Source organism: Mobula birostris, chromosome 23 (genome assembly GCF_030028105.1).
Source record: "Mobula birostris isolate sMobBir1 chromosome 23, sMobBir1.hap1, whole genome shotgun sequence".
Taxonomy (NCBI): Eukaryota; Metazoa; Chordata; class Chondrichthyes; order Myliobatiformes; family Myliobatidae; genus Mobula; species Mobula birostris.
In genome coordinates, this window is record NC_092392.1 from 30526463 (window position 1) to 30547588 (window position 21126).

The 21126-nt window shown below is 44.2% G+C and overlaps 1 protein-coding gene across 1 annotated transcript in view; it reads left to right on the top strand.

Annotated features, from left to right (window-relative positions):
* The window catches only part of bend7 (BEN domain containing 7), a 67302-nt gene that overhangs the window by 5340 nt on the left and 40836 nt on the right, over positions 1-21126 (top strand). The window contains exons 2-3 of the mRNA XM_072241392.1: positions 4253-4327; positions 20494-20835. Of these exons, the coding sequence (XP_072097493.1) occupies positions 4253-4327; positions 20494-20835 (417 nt within the window). The remainder of the gene's footprint in view (positions 1-4252; positions 4328-20493; positions 20836-21126) is intronic.

Sequence of the window (21126 nt, forward strand, 5' to 3'; positions counted from 1 at the left end):
AATTTGTAGTTTTGCAGCTACAGTACACTGCAATGCATAAGATATATATTCAATGACCACTTTGTTAAGTACAGGAGGTATGCTGTTCTTCACATCACTGTTGTGATGCATGATTATTTGAGCTACTGTCCCCTTCCTGTCAGCCTGAACCACCAGTCTGGCCATTCTCCTCTGACCTCTCTCATTGACAAGGTAGTTACACCCACAGAACTGCTGCTCACTGGATAATAGTTGTTCTTCGCACCAGCCTCTGTAAACTGTAGAGACTGTTGTGTATAAAAATCCCAGGAGATCAGCAGTTCCTGAGATACTCAAACCATCCTGTCTCACACCAACCATCATTCCATGATCAGAGTCACATTTCTTTCCCATTCTGATGCTTGGTCTGAACAACAACTGAGTCTCATGACCATTTCTGCATGCTTTTATGGACTGAGTTGACTAATTAGATATTTGCATTAATGAGCAGGGTTACTGGTGTACCTAATAAAATGGTCACTATAAATTATAATAATAAATATATATGTATGTGTATGTATATACATTTACTATGTATAGATATGCAGTGCAAAAAGAGAGAAAATTAGTGAGGGCGTGTTCATGGTTTCATTGCCCGTTCAGAAATCTGATGGCAGAAGGGGAGAGCTGTTCCTGAAACGTTAAGTGCTCATCTTTAGACTCCTGTACCTCTTCTCTGATTATGGTAATGAGAAGAGCGCATGCCCTGGAATTTTGAATCCAGTTGAGATACAGAGATATGAATTCAATTTCCACTTTTGGAACTAGGGAAATAGACATAAACTGATTTAAATAAATCTGGAATTAGATTAGATTATGAGGACACTCAGTCCTCGTTTATTGTCATTTAGAAATGCATGCATTAAAAAATGATACAATGTTCCTCCAGAATGATATCACAAAGAACACAGGACAAACCAAGACTAAAACTGACAAAACCACATAATTATAACATATAGTTACAACAGTGCAAAGCAATACCGTAATTTGATAAAGAGCAGACCATGGGCATGGTAAAAAAAAAAGTGTCAAAGTCTTGATAGCCCCATCATTTCATGCAGACGGTAGAAGGGAGAAACTCTCCCCGCCATGAACCTCCAAGCGCCGCAAACTTGCCGTGGAAGTTTGTATCCGTAATGGTGGCCATAATGATATTTCTAAAAAAATAGGTTAAATGTATATGAATGAAAGTAGATAGTACAGATAGGAGTAATCTGACAGTGTATGAAATGCCTTATTCATGGCCTCATAAGAAGGAAACCTGCCATCTGTTCACAATTTAGCCAAACCTGTGCCCTCCGAAATGGCCCAGCAAGTTGCTCAATTCAGTGGCAGTTTGAGGTGGCTAATTTAGCCCCAGACTTGCAAATGCCACGCTCATCTCAGTGTCATTGAGCCAATCTTATGAAATAATTCAAAAAAGATAAATTCAACCAATCTTCACATATATAATTTCATAATTATTACCTGATTTCTTTGAAGACAAAATAAAAACTAAGTTGTAAATTTAGTGAAAAGTGCATATAAAATTCGGGATTGAAAGAACTCATTTACTCTGATCATGAGCCCGGCTATGGGAGCAGATTAGACGCTGGGAACCCTGTGGAGAGTGGCTCATCTCCTAACTACCCAAAGTTTGCCCACCATCTGCAGGGTTCAGGTCAGGAATGTGATGGAACACTCTCCAGTTGCCTAGATGAGTGCAGACTTGAAGCTGGATACCATACAAGATACAGCAGCATGGTTTATAGACCTCCCTGCACCCCCATCCATAGCCATTCACTCACTCTGTCACCAGCACACTGTAAACAACAGGAATTCTGCAGATGCTGGAAATTCAAGCAACACACATCCTGACGAAGGGTCTCGGCCTGAAACATCGACTGCACCTCTTCCTACAGATGCTGCCTGGCCTGCTGCGTTCACCAGCAACTTTGATGTGTGTTACCAGCACACTGTGTTGTACTGTGCTATATTTGATATATAATGTTCTAGTACATAACAGCATACTTGATAGACCCCTCCCTTTCACTCACCCCCCCATCTCTGCACAATAACAGTACATTTAGACCCCCCCATTCACTCACTCCCCCACCATTCACAGTAACAGACATATAGACCCCCCCATTCACTCACTCCCCCACCACTGCACAGTAACAGACATATAGACCCCCTCCATTCACTCAATCCCCCACCATTCACAGTAACAGACATATAGACCCCCCCATTCACTCACTCCCCCACCACTGCACAGTAACAGTACATTTAGACCCCCCTTTCACTCATCCCCCCATCTCTGCACAATAACAGTACAATTAGACCTTCCCATTCACTCACTCCCCCACCACTGCACAGTAACAGTACCTTTAGACCCCCCCATTCACTCACTCCACCACCACTGCACAGTAACAGTACCTTTAGACCCCCCCATTCACTCACTCCCCCACCACTGCACAGTAACAGTACATTTAGACCCCCCTTTCACTCATCCCCCCATCTCTGCACAATAACAGTACATTTAGACCTTCCCATTCACTCACTCCCCCACCACTGCACAGTAACAGTACCTTTAGACCCCCCCATTCACTCACTCCACCATCACTGCACAGTGGCAGCAGTATGTACGGTCGACAAGCCACACTCAGAAAGCATCTTCCAAACCCACCACCTCTACGAGCTGGACAGACAAGGGCGGTGGAAGGGGTGTCTTGGTACAATAGCGGTTAGCACGACGCTATTACAGCTCAAGGCATCAGAGTTCAGAGTTTAACGCTGGCATCCTCTGTAAGGAGTCTCCATACGACCTCCTCTGTGGGACGTGTGAGTTTCCTCCAGGTGCTCCGGTTTCCTCCCACAGTCCAAAGTTGTACCGATTAGTAGGTTAATTGCTGATTGCGAATTGTCCTGTGATCAGGCAAGGGTTAAGTCGGTGGGTTGCTGGGCGACAGGCTCTGGGCCAGAAGGCCTACTCCATCTTGAACCTCTAAATAAATTTTTACGGGGGGAGCTGCCCTCCAAACCGCACACCATCCTGACTTGGAAATATATCACATTTTCTTCACCATCACTGGGTCAAAGTCCTGGAATACCCTCCCCGGCAGCACTGGGAGTGTACCCAGTGCAGCGGATCAGAAGGCAGCTCACCATCACCATCTCAAGAGCAACAAGGGATGGGGAGGAGTCGATTAAGTGTTGGCTCAGTCTGTGAAACACACATCCCTTGAGTGAATTAAAAAAAAACAATAGGACAAGACAAAAAAGGGAGGAGATTTGAGTTATTTGGATTATGAGCATGGAGGGAGGAACAATGTTGTGGACTTGCAGGTGTTCCCAATCCTTGGGTCTGTGGACCCCTAGCTTAATGATATTGGTCCATAGCATAAAAAAGGTTGGGAACCCCTGTGGAAATATGGTTGATTGTGTTTTTGGATCAGTGTTCTACTCTTCCGTTAATATCCCATTTAAGAAATTGTATTTTGCGGGCCGGCCGGTGGCTCAGTGACATCGGCGCCAGACTCGGGAGCGGAGGTTCCCGGGTTTGAAACCAGTCGGGTCCGCTCCCGAGTACGCTTTCCATCCGTGCCCGGTTGAGTGTCGAGATCACAACTCAACCTCGTAAAATAAAAGGGAAACTGCGAAAATGTCTGTGTGAGGAGTGGCGCACCCACACAGTCTCTCTCTCGCTCCACGCCTTGTAAAAAACCATGAAAAAGACATCATCACAGACGCGCACGCAGGCAGGCAGGCACAAGCCAAAAAAAAAATTGTATTTTGCAAGTGGAAGATAGACCGAGTGGCTGGCTTGTGACCAAATTTGATTCATATTTTCTAAAGATAAGGATAAGCTGTAGCTTTATTTGTCACATGTACATCAAAACATACTGTGAAATGCATCATTTGCATTAAAGACCAGCACAATCCGAGGAGGTGCTGGGGGGCAGCCTGCAGGTGTCGCCATGCTTCTGGCACCAACATAACTTGCCCACAACCCACACAGGTTTGGAATATAGGAGGAAACCCAAGCAGTGGTAGGGACCACATACAAACTCCTTACAGACAACAGGAATTGAATTACTGATCACTGGTGCTGTAAGGCATTGTGCTACCATATTGCTCGGTAGTTCTGTAACTTGTCAGAGGAGTAATTTCCAATTTCCTTTTAAAGACCACTGATTGAGGAAAGGTACTGATACTGAGACAATAAATATGTACTAATCTGAATATTTTGTTTCAGATTGTCCAGATGATAACTGTTCCGACAGCAGTAGTGAACATGTAGGAAAGCTGCAGGATTCTCTGTACGTCACAGGTATGCATTCCTTGCACAGGTGAAAATATCTATAAAACATAGAGTATATTGATATAAAATATCTTTAGTGAGATGAAAGACACAAGAAAGCTGGAGGCATGGGGGTTCCAAACTTAAAATATTAATCACAGAAGAAATTGAGTTTTGTTCTAAAACAAAGCTTCAGACAAACTTCTCTGAAGTCGCATGTGATGGTGATCTTTGTTTTAGAAAGTAACTGTTTCCAAAGAAAATATCACATGGACTCACTTTCAATGGACTAACTTTCAAGGACTCCTCATCTCATATTCTCAATGCTTACTACTTAGTTATTTTATTATTATTATTATTACTACTTTTTTCTTTTGGTGTTTGCACAGATTGTTGTCTTCTGCACTCTGGTTGAGTGCCCAGGCTGGGTGGTCTTTCAGTGATTCTGCTTTGGTTATTATTCTATAGATTTATTGAGTATGCCCACAAGAAAATGAACCTGAGGGTTGTATATGTATACTTTGATAATTTACTTTGAACTTTTGAACGTGGGATAAATGTGGGGGAACTCGATTTATTATAACGTAAAGGCATCCGTTAGTCTTGCGAGGCCATGGGTCTGCGCCTGGAAAGTCTTCACTCTCCAGGGCGCAGGCCTGGGCAAGGTTATATGGAAGACCAGCAGTTGTCCATGCTGCAAGGCTCCCCTCTCCATGACACCAATGTTGTCCAAGGGAAGGGCATTAGGACCCATACAGCTTGGCACCAGTGTCGTCACAGAGCAATGTTTGATTAAGTGCCTTGCTCAAGGACACAACACACGTTGCCTCAGCTGGGGCTTGAACTCACAACCTTCAGGTCACTAGTCCAATGCCTTAACCACTTGGCCACATGCCCACACTCCCCCTTTTCTTTCTCCCTGGGCCTCCTGTCCCATGATCCTCTCATATCCCTTTTGCCAATCAACCGTCCAGCTCTTGGCTCCATCCCTCCCCCTCCTGTCTTCTCCTATCATTTTGGATCTCCCCCTCCCCCTCCCACTTTCAAATCTCTTACTAGCTGTTCCTTCAGTTAGTCCTGACGAAGGGTCTCGGCCCGAAACGTCGACTGTACCTCTTCCTAGAGGTACTGCCTGGCCTGCTGCGTTCACCAGCAACTTTGATGTGTGTTACTTGAATTTCCAGCATCTGCAGAATTCCTTGTGTTTTTGTGTGTGTGTGTTGCTTTGTAGCAAGTAGCAGGTAACGTGACATTTGTCCATAACTGACCAACCAGGCTACTAGCTGCATGATGTTCCATGTGAAGCTCATGGATTAGTTGATCCTGCTAAACCTTTGGGCCCCTTGCATTGGTGACACCAGAGTAAGTGAACAGGAGGAAGGCTGATTCAAGCACAGTGTTCAGTAAAGAATTGATGTTTGTCAGGAGAATGACAGAGGAGGGTTAATCAAAATTCCTCAGCTATGAATGTCCAGTGTAAAGATGATAAATAGTTATTTATTTATTATTATTGTTATTTGTATTTGCACAGTTCATTGTCTTTTGCACACTGGTTGTTTGTCAGTCTTTGTACTTTTTTCATTGATTCTATTCTATTCCTTTGTTCTACTATGAATGCCCACACGAAAATGGATCTCATGGTAATATATGATGACGTATATGTACTTTGATAATACATTTACTTTGAACTTTGAACCTGGAATCCATAGATCAGGAGCAGACAGAAGCCCTGTGTAAGGAGCATGCTAACTCCCCACAGAGAGTTAATCTCTGATTGTATTCCTATTCAACCATTCGTAACAGTAACAATCTTTAGTCATTTGTCAGTCTTCCATTGTATCAGTCTTCTTTTGTAGTTTCTACTGTATTTCTTTATTTTTCTGCAAATGCCTGCAAGAAAATGAAGTTCAAGGTAATATACACTCCATGGTCACTTTAGGTAGAGGAGTGGAACTCGGTGTGGTCTGTAGCCCATCCACTTCAAGGTTTGACGTATTATGCTTTCAGAGATGCTCTTCTGCACACCACTGTTGTAATATATAGTTATCTCAGTTACTGTCACCTTCCTGTTAGCTTGAACCAGTCTAGCCATTCTCTTCTGATCCCTCTCATTAAGAAGGCATTTTCACTCACAGAACTAACCCTGACGAAATGTTTTTTTTTAAGTTTTTCTTACCATACTCTGTAAACTCTAGAGACTGCTGTGCGTGAATATGCCAGGAGATCAGCAGTTTCTGATGTACTCAAATCACCCTGTCTGGTACCAACAATCATTCCACGGTCACAGTCACTTAGATCACATTTCTTCCCCAATCTGATGTTTGGTCTGAGCAGCGACTGAACTTCTTGGCCATGCTTGCATGCACTTATGCATCGAGTTGCCTCCACACGATTGGCTTATTAGGTATTTGCATGAACGAGCAAGTGTACAGGTGTACCTAATAAAGCAGCCATTGAGTATATGGTGATATGTATGTACTTTGATTATATATGATTATGAAGACACGTAGTCCTCTTTTATTGTCATTTAGTAATGCATGCATTAAGAAATGATACATTATTTCCTCCGGTGTGATATCACAAAACACAGGACAAACCAAGACGGAAAAAACTGACAAAACCACAGAATTATAACATATAGTTACAAACAGTGTAACAATACCATAACTTGATGAAGAAGTTCATGAGCACAGAAAAATTCAAAGTTTCTCAAATGTCCCACATCTCACGCAGACGGGAGAAGGAAGAAAAACTCTCCCTGCCATGCCAACCACAATCCGCCTCTGAGTCATCCGAAAACTTTGAGCTCTGATCAGCTCTCCGATACCGAGTACTGAGCGCCATCTCTGTCCGAACGATTCGACGTCCTTCTCGGTCGCCAAGAGCAGGCAAGGCCGGGGATTTTGATTCCCGACCACACAGTAACGACAGCAGTGAACGGGCATTTCAGAAATTTCTCCAGATGTTCCTCTGTGCTTTCACGTCCATTCTCCATCAAATCAGAATTGTCCACGGCCCCTATTTAACAGATACAATATCATTTTTCACCAGACGGCTGCGCAAACACAGGCACGCTGCCATCTTCTCCTCCTGCCTTTAAAAAATATTTTAAAGTTTGAAATATTTTGGAAAAAAATGTACTACCAATAATTTTCTTTTCCTTTTTAATGAAGATTTTGAGAATTATGCCGTGGTCCTAATCTGCAGATGATATGAAGCATATGACATGAACAGATATGAGAATTTACATTTAGATAAATTAGAGTATTTAGTGGAAATGATTTCCCTTTTATTTTACCATCAACTCAATTGTTCGAAGATGTATGACTATAAGTACTTCCAGTGTTTGTTCTTCATAGTCAAACTCAAAGTTGAGTTTTTGCCATCTGCAGAAGTCCAGGTGCGCACAGATGCGATGAAAAACTTACAGCAGCATCACAGGCCCCAGAGCATCAGATAAGCAGCATTTTCGAGGGCTTTGCCGAGATTTGAGGATCTGAGTTTTAAGGAAAGGTTGTTTAGGTTAGGAGTTTATTCCCTGGAGTGTAGGAAAATGAGGGGAGATTTGATAGAGTATATAAAATTACGAGGGATGACGATAGGGTAAATGCAACCAGGCTTTTTCCACTGAGCTTGAATGAGACTACAACTGGAGGTCAGAGGTTAAGGGCGAAAGGTGAAATATTCAAGAGGAACATGAGGGGAAACTTCTTCACTTGGAGGGTGGTGAGAAAGTGGAACGAACTGGCGGTGGAAGTGGTGGATGTGAGTTTGATTTAAGTATTTAAGAGAAATTTGGAAAGGTGCATGGAGGGAAGTGGTATGGAGGGCTATGGTCCTGGTGCAGGTCGATGGGACTAGGCAGAATAGCAGTTTGGCAAAGACTAGATGGGCTGAAGAGCCTGTTTCTGTGTTGTAGTGCTCTGTGATGGTGTGGAGAATTCTGAGGATAAGATAGTCCTGTGGGGAGCTGATTTGGGGATGTTAAAGATGCCAGGGTTATGTGGTCTTTGAAGTTTGTGGGGCTGGAGTTCACGGAGTCGTAGAGGGCTGTAGCCTGGAAAACCAGAAGCTGCTGTATGTCAGCAGAAAGGGTGATGGCTGAATGGACCTACAGTAATGCCTTTTTATTGGAAACTATGAAGTGGTCATACAGTCGCAGAGCAATACGGCAAGGATACAGACCTAAGGTCACCCTTTGGTGTCCTTCGTTCCAAGAATCAAGGCCTCGCCTGGACAACCTCTCCCTGTAACTCTGATTGTCTAGCCCTGACAACATCTTTATTGCACTCTTTCCAGTGTTACCATGTCTGTACCATAACAGAGTGACTAAAACTGTACACGGTACTTTTTTCCAATGTTTATAAAACAAAGCAATGTAAAGTCTTGAATGTACAGTGTACACATCATGTGGCTGTTAGACACCACACCGTGTTTGGAATGAACAGATTTTAAATAGTGTAATTTGCGTGTGTTTTTGTTCAAAAAGCAGTGAACTTTGTTACTGACAGTTGGCGAGAAATGAGCAGTAAGACAATTCAGAACTGTTTTCTCACTGCGGTTTCAAGCATTCAGGCTTGGAGATGCCAGAAATGAAAGGGAGTGAAAATGAAACAATTTCACTACTTCAATTTAGGAACTACAAAGAAAGGTATCGACAGTCATCTTGAATGGTTCAATAAAATTGAAGATTTGGAGGATGCAATCGTCAAAAGCATTGTGTAAAGGCACTTGTTATCTGCACTAGGTGCCTGCACTGATTTTGTTAATTTACAGTCAATCAAAAGTATATGGCAGTGTACACTGGGTGAATTCCTCCATCGATAACTATTAGGGACTAATACGCAGTTTTAGAAAACTGTAGTAGTGTTTGTATGCTTAATCTTTTCTGTATTTCATTTAAATACATTATTTTTACTCAGTTAATTGGTGGCTTATATTTTTAATACCTTTTTCAGTATTTCCCTGAAACTTCAGCTAATCGGGGCAGTTGCTTAAAGGGGCCAAAACGCATTGGTTCTAAAGTGTCCCAATTAACTGGAATCTACTGTATTTGGAAATTACAACTAATGACAGTAGGATGAAGAACTGATTGTGGCGACCTACTTTCTAGCACACACGAACCGGCGCGCGTCGGCAGAAAGGCCGGCCCCAAAAAAGGCGCCAGGCCATCTTCACCAGCAGGGGGAAAATCCCACGCGCGGAAAGGGTCTGCGATTATGCATTCCCCACAGCAGTCCCGCCCAGGGAGGGCGGGAACGGGAAGGCTTTAAAGGAGGCTGCGAAGTTTGAATAAATCTCTCTTATCGCAACTCCAACTCACCTGCTGCGTGTGGTTATTCTAGCGCTGTGTGCAGCACACCGCTACATGATTACATTTCATGAGTAGGCTTAGTGACAGAGGAATTGGACAGGACAGAAGGAAGGCACATTCAAGAAAGTAAAGCATTTAATTCACTGGGCAGGTGAAGCCTCAGTACTGTACTCAAGTAGTAATACTCAAGGTGTTGGCTTTGGGTTTCTGGAAGTCATTTAACCCCATCATAAACACAAGAGATTCGGCAGATCTTGAAAATCTTGAGTACGCACACAAAATGCTGGAGGAACCTGGCAAGTCAAGCAGCATCTATGGAGAAGAATAAACAGTTGGGTTGGAGGATCAACACCTTGTATTCCATTTGGGTAGCCTCCAGCCTGATGGCATGAACATCGATTTCTCTAACTTCTGGTCATTTCTCTCCCCTCCCTGTTCTCTATCTTTCCATTCTTCATTTTGGTTCCCCTGTCACCGCTTCTCTTCTCATCACCTGCCCATTACCTTCCCCTGGTACCCATCTTCCTTCCCTTTCTCCCATGGTCCACTCTCCTTTCCTATCAGATTCCTCTTTCTCCAGTCCTTTACCTCTAACATCCATCACCTCCTAGCTTCTTACTCCACTCCTCCTCCCTCCTCCAACCTATCTTCCCCCTCACCTAGTCTCACCTATCATCTTCTAGTTCTCCTCCTCCCCCTTCCCCATCTTATTTTGGCCTTTGCCCACTTCCTGTCCAGTTATGATGAAGAGTCTCGGCCCAAAACATTGAGTGTTTATTCCCTTCCATAGATGCTGTCTGACCTGCATTCCTGCAACATTGTGTGTGTGTAACCCAGAATATTCTGACTGACCGTATTTCAGCGATCACAACAGCATTTTATTGTAAGTAAAAGCAAAGTGTAGTGAAACAGCACAGAAAGTGCCTTTTGGAACATTATAATGTCTCTTTTTTCGGACATCTCAAATCTAATTTCACAGGCTGCTGCATCAGCATATCCCATTTTTGCCAGCTGCTCCATATATATATCCATTAATCACCAAAAAAACTGCAATAGCGCTGTCCGTAGCGAGATGTTTCATGCCCCAGTAACCTCCATATAAATAAATTTAACCTGCACCATTACTGCATTCACTGTGGCAATATTAAATTAATGATCCATGTTGCAGATCAGGAGAATTGACATTTCCCTACCTAATCTATCAAGATGCTTGGGGTAAAATAAAATTCCCTTGTAGACATTCTCCACTTGGCTATAGTAGGTCACATGTCAAGTATTTACACGACTTTTATTTATCTTCCCTCAGCTCTTCCTCAGTGATGCCCTAATCTGCAGGTCGGATTCTGTACATTTACAATTTTTTACAGCCAACGTAGGGATTAACTTTATTCACCAAACACGTTACATTCAGTAGCCACTTTATCAGGTACCTCAGTTTTCAAAGATGGCACCGTGTATGGCAGCTATGTTGTACGCTCGATTCCAAACCTATAGTATACTACTAATTTCTACAATTTTGAGCATTTTCTGTTCTAGTAGCTGATAGTCATATTAGTATGATAGACTAACCCTTCTGAACATCGGAAAGACAGCATTTACCCACTATGTGCCGCCTTTCCTACACTGGGAATCCCTGCTTGCGCGATCCATGGGAGGCTCATCTCTTACATCACCACCACCTCGGAAGAAGCGCTGGAGGCGGGGGAGAAGGGCCGGCGTCCTGGTGAGGCTAAGACGGCATACAAATCGGTCACCACTCCATAGCATACTCCTGGCTCAGTACCTGGACAACAAGTTGTGTGAACTGAGAGACAGAATCTCCTATCAGCGGGAGACAAAGGAATGTAACGCCTTGTGCTTCATGGAGACCTGGCGGATGGAGGATACCAGACCACGCTGTCAAACCCTCTGGGTTCTCCCTGTTCCAGGCATACAGGTCGAAAAACCTGCCTGGGAAGAGTAGAGGAGGAGGGATATGCTTCATGGTCAACAATGCTTGGTGCAACCCCCAGAATGTGCATGCCCTCAAATCCTTTTGTTTCCCAGACCTGGAGTACCTGGTGCTGCTGTGCAGAGCCTACTGGCTGCCAAGGGAGTTCACAGCAGTTATCACAGTGGTGCAGTGGTGTACATCATCTGTGTGAGACCATCAACAGTCTGGAGACTGCACCCCCAGAGGCTGCCTTCATCGTCGCCGGTGATTTTAGTCGAGTGTAGCTGATGAAAATCTCTCCAAGGTTTTGTCAGCACATCCAGGTGAGCACTTGTGGAGGTAACACACTTGACCACTGCTACATTCCCTTCCGCAATGCTTACAAAGCTCTCCCTTGCCCAGCTTTTGGAAAATCAGATCACTCTTTAATCTTGCCTTTGCCGATGTACAGACAGAAGCTGAAACAAGAGGCGGCCATGTTAAAGCCGTCCACTGTTGGTCCGACCTTTCGGTCTCCGTGCTGCAGGACTGCTTTGATGACGTCGACTGGAATGTCTCCCATGATGAGGATGTCTCCAAGTTCACGGATGGAGTCACGTGCTTCATCCGGAAGTACATCGACAATGTTGTCCACCAGAAGTCAGTCAGGATCTTCCCGAACCAGAAACCCTGGATCAATAGATCCGTGCGAGCAACACTTACCGTGCAACACAGAGCTTACGCTGCTGGCAATCAGCAGGAGTTCATGAAAAGCAGCTACGATCTATGCAAAGCTATCAAGGCTGTGAAGTAACAATACAGGGACAAGATTGAGTCAAGATTCACAACAAATGGCACATGTGACTTGTGGCGAGGGCTGCATACCATCGCAGACTTCAAAGCCAAACGTGGTGCCGCCAACATCGCGACCTCTCTTCCAGATGAGCTCAATCATTCTTACGCTCAGTTAGATGTCGCTAACTGAGCCTCCGAGGAAAGCCACTGCTACAACCTGCAACCTGGTCATCTCTGAGGCTGAGGTATGCAGATGTTTCCAACAAGTGGACAGTCACAAGGCTGCGGGACCGGGTGGCGTCCCAGGGCGAGTACTCAGAATGTGCGCAGCGCAACTGGCAGGTGTGTTTACTGACATTTTTAATCTCCCCCTTTCCCAGTGTAGAGTGCCCTCCTGCTTCAAATTATCCACCATTGTCCCTGTACCAAAAAAAAACCAAGGTAACATGCCTGAACGACTGGCGTCCTGTAGTGCGACAGTGCGCACCTCAATAATAAGCAAATGGTCAAGGATTACATCTTCAGCTTGCTACCACCCAAACTGGACCCCTTACAATTCACGTACCAACACAACCGATCGACTGAAGATGCAATAGTCACTGCTCTACACACCATCCTTACACATCTGGAGAAGAAGAATGCTTATGTGAGAATGCTGTTCTTGGACTACAGTTCAACATTCAACACTGTAATTCCATCCAGGCTTGACAGGAAGCTCAGAGACCTTGGCTTTGACTCTGCCTTGTGCAACTGGATCCTGGACTTCCTGTTAGATCGCTGGCAGGTGGTAAGAGTGGGCTCCCTCACCACCATCCTTCTGATTCTCAACAGAGGAGCCCCTCAAGGTTGTGTCCTAAGCCCCATCCTTTACTCCCTGTATACCCATGACTGTGTTGCCACCCACAGATCTAATCTGCTAATTAAATTTGCCAGTGATACTACATTGATTATCATAATCTCAAACAATAACGAGGTGGCCTACAGGGAAGAAGTCATCTCTCCGACACAATGGTGCCAAGAAAGCAACCTCTCCCTCAATGTCGCAAAAACAAAGGAGCTGGTTTTGGATTACAGGAGTATTGGAGATGGGCTAGCACCCATTGACATCAATGGATCTGGGTTGAGAGGATAAACAGCTTTAAATTCCTCGGCATACACATAACCAAGGACCTCACGTGGTCTGTACACACCAGCTGTGTGGTGAAAAAGGCACAACAGCACCTCTTTCACCTCAGACAGTTGAGGAAGTTTGGTATGGGCCCCAAATCCTAAGACTCTTTCTACAGGGGCATGACTGAGAGCATCCTGACTGGCTGCATCACTGCCTGATAATGGGAACTGTACCTTCCTTAATTGCAGGATTCTGCAGAGAGTGGTGCGGACAGCCCAGCACATCTGTAGTTGTGAACTTCCCATGATTCAGGGCATTTACAAAGACAGGTGTGAAAAAAGTGCCCGAAGGATCACTGGGGACCCGAGACACCCCAACCACAAATTGTTCCTGCTGCTGCATCCGGCTACGGTACCACACCGTAAAATCCAGGACCGATAGGCTCCGGGACAGCTTCTTCCACCAGGCCATCAGACTGATTAACTCAAGCTGATTTGAGTGTATTTCTATGTTACATTGACTGTTATATTTATTATAAATTACTATGATTGCACATTGCACATTTAGATGGAGACGTAACGTAAAGATTTTTACTCCTTATGTATGTGAAGGATATAAGAAATAAGATCAACTCAATTGAATTCCTGTATCTAATAAAGCAGCACTGAGTGTACATTCAGGGTCTTGTGCTGCCATAGCCTAGCCACCTCAAGGTTCGACATCTTGTGCGTTCAGAAATGCTCTTCTGCACACCACTGTTGTAACGTGTGGTTATTTGTGTTACTGTCACTTTCCTGTCAGCTTGAACCAGTCTGGCCATCCTCTGACCACTCTCATTAACAAGGTGTTCTCACCCACAGGACTGTCGCTGAGTTGATTTTTTTTTTTGTTTTTTTTTTAACACCATGTCTTCAATGCCTTCTATGCTTCATTGACCATTAAAACATGGAGGAACCATCACGGACACCCTGATGAACCTGTGATTTTGGTCTCTGAGGCCAACGTGCGAGCAGTCTTCAGGAGGGAGAACCCACAAAAAGCATCGGGTCCAGCTGGGACGCCAAGTACTTAAATCTGTGCTGATCAACTGGCTGGAGTGTTCACTGAGATCCTTAACCTGTCGCTTTGGCTTTTGAGTTACCCACCTGGTTCAAGCATGCTTCGCTTATACCTGTGTCTAAGATGGTTCTAACTCCATAATCAAGTTCGCAGACGACACCACGGTGGTTGGTCTGATCGGGGGGATGACGAGACGGCCTACAGGGATGAGGTTCAGCACCTGGCTGCGTGGTGTGCCGACAACAATCTGGCCCTTAACACCCAGAAGACCAAGGAGATCATTGTGGACTTCAGGCATGCCAGGAGTCACACTCACGTCCCCATCTACATCAACGGAACCGTAGTGGAACGTGTATCAAGCTTCAAATTCCTTGGTGTCTACATTTCCGAGGATCTCACCTGGTCCCTGAACTCTTCCATCCTGATTAAAAAGGCGCAACAGGGCCTTTATTTCCTGCGGAGCATCAGGAAAGCTCATCTCTGTCCCAGGATACTGACTGACTTTTACCGCTGTACCATTGAGAGTATACTCACCAACTGCATCTCAGTGTGGTATGGCAATTGTCCTGTATCGGACTGAAAAGCATTCCAGCATGTGGTGGAAACTGCCCAGTGGGTTATCAGTACCCAATTGCCCACCATTGAGAACATCTACCATAAACGCTGCCTGGGCAGGGTGAAAAGCATTATCAGGGATGCATCTCACTCTAACCATGGACTTTTTACTCTCCTCCCATCTGGTATGCGCAACAGGAGCCTCCACTCCCGCACCAGCAGACACAGGAAGAGCTTCTTCCCTGAGGCTGTGACACTGCTGAACCTCTCATCACAGCACTAAGCAGTATTGCATCCATATTGTACTGTCTCAGTACTTTTATATTTGTGTGCTGTAGCACTTTTTTTATTCGCAGTTATTTTGTAAATAACACTATTCTTTGCAAACACGAGGAAATCTGCAGATGCTGGAATTTCAAGCAACACACATCAAAGTCACTGGTGAACGCAGCAGGCCATGCAGCATCTCTAGGAAGAGGTACAGTCTACCTTTCAGGCTGAGACCCTTGGTCAGGACTAACTGAAAGAAGAGACAGTAAGAGATCACTGGAATGTTCCCACAACCTATGGACTCACTTTCAAGGACTCTTCTTCTCAATAATCATTGCTTATTTATTTATTATTATTATTTTATTTGGTGGTGGATACAGCCCAGTCCATCACAGGCAAAGCCTTCCCCACCACTGAGCACATTTACTAGGAGTGCTGCCAGATTGTTCATCATCAGGGACCCCCCCCCCCCCCCCACCATTAGTTCATGCTCTCTTCTTGCTGCCACCAATGGGCAGGATGGATAGGACCCTTGGGTCCCACACCACCTGGTTCAGGAGCAGTTATTACTCTACAACCATCAGGCTTCTGAACCAGCGTGGATAACCACTCAACTTCAATCACCCCATCGTTGAACTGTTCCCACAACCAATGGACTCACTTTCAAAGACTCTTCATCTCATGTCCTCGATATTTTTATTATTATTATTATTTTCTTCTCTTGTATTTGCAGTTTGTTATCTTTTGTATATTGGTTGTTTGTCCGTCCTGTTGGGTGTGGTCTTTTATTGATTCTATTGTGTTTCTTGAATTTACTCTGTATGCCCACAAGAAATTGAATCTCAGGATTCTATATATGTACTTTGATGATAAATTTACTTTGGACTTTATAAAATGTGGTTTCCCCTCTTTCCTTTCCTCCCATACCAAGATAGAAAAGCCATCTAGATCACTTCCATTGGTGGAGCAGACTTACCCCGTCTCTTGCCTCAGTTGTTACAATCAGCCCATTATGCACATCAACAGTGAAGGAACCATTATCAAAGATCTTCTTTATTCACCATGCACATTTATAAGTATTAGAAATTTGCTGTGGTGTGTTGGTCAGGGCGTGACATGCAAAAAAAAGTCAACAATTAAAGAATGAAGAATTATCTAAAAATAAAGTTTGAGATTGAAGCATAAAGTAAGGAATAAAATGTACAATAAATACCAGTATGTATTTACAATGTAAACAGCATTATAAAAAGTGCTTTAAGGTGTTTACCATGCAGTGATAGGGGTAATAGATAGAGGGGATGGGGGCTAACTAGAATGGTTGAACAGATTAACTTCCTGGGGGAAGAAGCTTTTAAGATAGCGTGAAGTTTTTGTTTTAATAGCCTTGTAGTGCTTTCCAGAAGAGAGCATTTGGAAAAGGCAGTTTGTAGGTGGGGACTGTCCACAATTATTTTCCCTTATAACTTTATAACTTTGTCTGTTAAACACAAGACAATCTGCAGATGCTGGAAACATACAAAAATGCAGGAAGAATTCAGCAGGCCAGGCAGCATCAATTGAAATGAATAACAGTTGACATTTCAGATCTGATGAAGGTTTAACAAGACTTTTATGCCTTGGCTCCTCTGCTTATTTGTAAACCCTTTGGAACTCTCTGAATGCTGCAGATATCCAGTTCCTGAGTACTGTAAGCTCAAGGTGAGATTGATTAAGAAATGAAATAGAGTGAAGTTGAGGCCTAGTGTCAGTAGTGCGCTCATTCTCTCTTCTCCCCTCTCCCATCGGGTAGAAGATTCAAAAATCTGAAAGCTCGTACCACCAGGCTCAATAACAGCTTGTATCCCATTGTCATCAAACTCTTGAATGGACCTCTTTTACAATATAGGATGGACCTTTTATCTCACAATCTAGCCTCCCATGGCATTGCACCTTATTGTGTGCCTGCACCGCACTTTCTCTAACTGTAACACTTTATTCTGCATTCTGTTATTGTTTTCCCTTGTTCTTCCTCAATGCACTGTGTAATGAACTGATGTGTATGGGAAGGGAACGTCATGTGTATGAGCGGTGTACAACATGAAGTTTTTTCCATCAATATAAGTGATTATGACAAACTAACTTACTGATTTACTCCACTCCTGTCCTTTATCTTCTTACACAATGGTCTTTCTTATGAGCAGATATTTCCACACTTGGATTATTGTCTTCCTTTCTGGCTGCAACATTATAAGATAGATGTGGAAGCTTTAGAGATGATGCAGAGAAGATTTACCAGGGTACTGCCTGGATTAGAGACCATGTCTTATGAACAAAAGTTGAGGGAGCTAGGGCTTAACTGTTTGGAGTGAAGGAGACTGAGAGGTGACTTGATAGAGGTGTACAAGATGATAAGAGGCCTATAATAAGAGGCGCACGGGATATTAAGTGGATAACCAGCACATTTTTCCCGGGGGAAATGGCTAATATGAGGGGGCATAATTTTAGGATTTTTGGGGCGGGGGGAGGTAATTTTTTTCACATGTACCTGGAGTGCTTTCACTGGACGATGAAGAATGCTGTAACACCAGTATATATTTCAGCAAAATCATTCCTCTTTGGCATAATATTCACATTTGCATTCAAGTACACAATCCATGCTTCAATGCATACAAAATGCTGGAGGAACTCAACAGGTCAGGCAGAGTCTACAGAGAGGAATAAACAATCAACATTTCGGGCCATGAACCTTTACCCTCTGGTAGCCACCGCTTCCTAATTTTTATTTTCCCCCATTCTGGTGGCCCTTTCACCCCTCCTCTTTTTTTCTTGTCCTCATGAACTGCCTATCACCTCCTTCTGGTTAACTGTCCTCTCCTATTACGTTCCTTCTTCATCCTTATCATTCTTCCACCTAACACCTCGCAGCTTCTCACATCATTGACCACCTCCCCCACCCACCTATCTCTCCCCCTCACCTGGTCTCACCCATCACCTGCCACCTTGTACTTCTCCATCTCCTCCCACCTTCTTATTCAGGCCTCTTTCCCTCTTCCCTTTCAGTCCCATTGAAGGGTCACAGCCCGAAATGTCAACTGTTCATTTCCCTCCATTGATGCTGCCTGACCTGCTGAGTTCCTCCAGCGTTTGGTATGGTCTATTATTCTCACATGTACCAAGATACAATGAAAAGTTTGTCTTGCATACTGTTCGTACAGATCAGATCATCACAGTGCATTGAGCTGAAATAAGGTAAGGCAGTAACAATGCAGAATAAAGTATAAAAGCTGCTGAAAATGTGAAGTACAGGTAAATGATAAAGTGCAAGATTATAGCGAGGATGTTTGTGAGGGCAAGACACCATCTTATCGTACAAGAGATCCGTTCAAGAGTCTGATAACAGTGGGATCGAAGCTGTCCTTGAGCCGTAAGCCTGGTGGTGTATAGCTTCAAGCTTTTGTATCTTCTGCCTGATGGAAGCGGGGAGAAGAGAGAATATCCGGGGTGGGTGGGGTCTTCAACTCAATTGAAGTACATGAATGTATAAATCATACAACCTTGAGATTTGCTTGCTCACAGGTAGCCACAAAGCAAGAAACCCGAAAGGACCCAATTAGAGAAAAGAAGAATAAAAATAAAAGACCAGCACGATGCATGAAAGAAAGAAAAAAAATTAAAAATCATGCAAGCAATTGAAGCGAACAACAGCATTCCGGGCCAAAACTGAATCCTCAGATCCGAACCCCAGATCAGCCCAGAGTAGGTCCAAAGTCCTGCTTATCATTTCTTCATAGTAGCGGGCAATGAGCACAGCAGTTGGTGCAGTTTTCATAGCCTCAGCACCACAGAGATGACCATTGCGGAGAACGAGCAAAATCAGCTCTCGCCTCAGATCCCGACACCCTGACTTCTCAGTGTATCTAGGCAGGCATTTAAAATCACCCAACAATGGACGGCGAAAGGCTCCAGTACCCTGGAGAGAAGATAAAAGATTACGGAGACCGAGCAAAATCGGTTCTCGCCTCAGGTGTGGGCTGGTGTTTAAATTGTCTAAACAGCAAATCTTACCTCTCATTAGGATCCAGGCCTAGACCACGTTGCCCAGTGACTCGCTCTGGGCCCAGAATTTGTCATGCAGCCCGAAGCCGCTCTCAAGCTCTTCAAATCAGCTCGGCACCCAGAGCGATCCAACTGTGCACCCAGGCCAATTGAACGCCCACCAAATCTTCTCTGCGTGGGCCTGACTTCTCCCTTTGGTGCCCAGAGCAATCCAGCCTCGCTCCCAGACCAGCTGTACAGGCATGGGAACTCCATTTGCAACGATTCTGCAACACACCATCACTCACCCCTTCACTGTTTACGGCGGTAATTTAACACAATTTACTGAAAAAAAAAAAGGTATTTTTAGTGGTGTTTTTATGATGCTGGCTGCTTTACTGTGGCAGCGAGAGGTGTAGGTAGAGTACAGAGAGGAGAGGCTGGACTCCATAATGCACTCAGCTATGAGCTCCTGTGGACACGTGCAGAGGTGTTGCCATACCAAGCAGTGATGCATCTAGATGGGATGTTTTCCATTATGCATCAGTACAAATTAGTAAGAGTCAATAGGGACGTGCTAAATTTCTTTAGCCTCCTGAGGAAGCAGATGTGTTGGTGAGTTGTTTTTAGCTATGCCATCTAAGTGGTTGGACCAAAGTAAAGTAAATTTATTATCAACGTACGTATATGTCACCATATGCAGCTCTGAGATTCATTTTCATCTGAGTATACATAATAAATCTATAGAATAATAGCCATAACAGAATCAATGAACGACCGCCCAACTTGTACATTCAACCAGAGTGCAGAAGACAACAAACTGTGCAAATGCAAAAAGAAAGAAATAATAATAAATAAACAATAAATGTCTAGAACATGATGAAGAGTCCTTGAAAGTGAGTCCATTGGTTGCGAGAACATTTCAACGAAGAGGCTAGTGAAGTTTGGTTCAAGAGCCTGATGGCTGAGGGGTAATAACTGTTCCTGAACCTGATGGTGTGAGTCCTGAGGCTTCTGTACTAGGTGATGTTGACACCTAGCAACTTGTAGCTCTCAACCCTCTCAACCTCAGTTCTGTTTGTGTGAGTTGCTCCAGATCTGTAGCATTTACAGTCTCTCTTACGTAGCCCTGCTTTAAAGCCATTTTCTTTTTGACTGTCTGCCAGATAACATATGCCAGGGCCTGAAGAAGCAAGTTTCTGGGATGCGGCGCCTACTGGATAACAGGGTGAACTGTGTGAGGGTCCATCAGCCCTTGATGCAGAGCAGAGGAAAGGAGAAGCGGGAACCAGAGGCTCGCGAGTTTATGTGGCTCCAGCGCAGCGCAGGTCTGCCCAGCGCCCATCGCGACGAACCGCATTCGTCCCAGAGTGTCATCTGGAAGGATATCCAGGTTCAGACACATGACACTTTTGTTTCGGGGGGATACAGCAGGGAAGGCAGCAGACCATCCAAACCAATGATCGATGCAAGTACTGAAAGAATTCAAGGCATCTTGGAAGGCAATGGTGTGTAATCTTTTTAATCTTGTGTTTGGACTTACCTGAATTTATAGTAATTGTTTCTTGTAGAAGGAATTAAAGTGCTGACGTTAGCTAATTAAAGAAATAGGAATATTGATGATGGGTTTAAGCACAGAAAGACATTAGCTATGTTGCTGTTATATGCTACTACAACAGTTTGCTCTCCGTATTGTACTGCCCTGACTTGCGTATCACGTTGACAGCTTGGGTGCAACATCCATGGTCGACCCCGACCAATGAAGGGCCTCAAAAAGTTAAGAGCTGTGACCTTTAAGC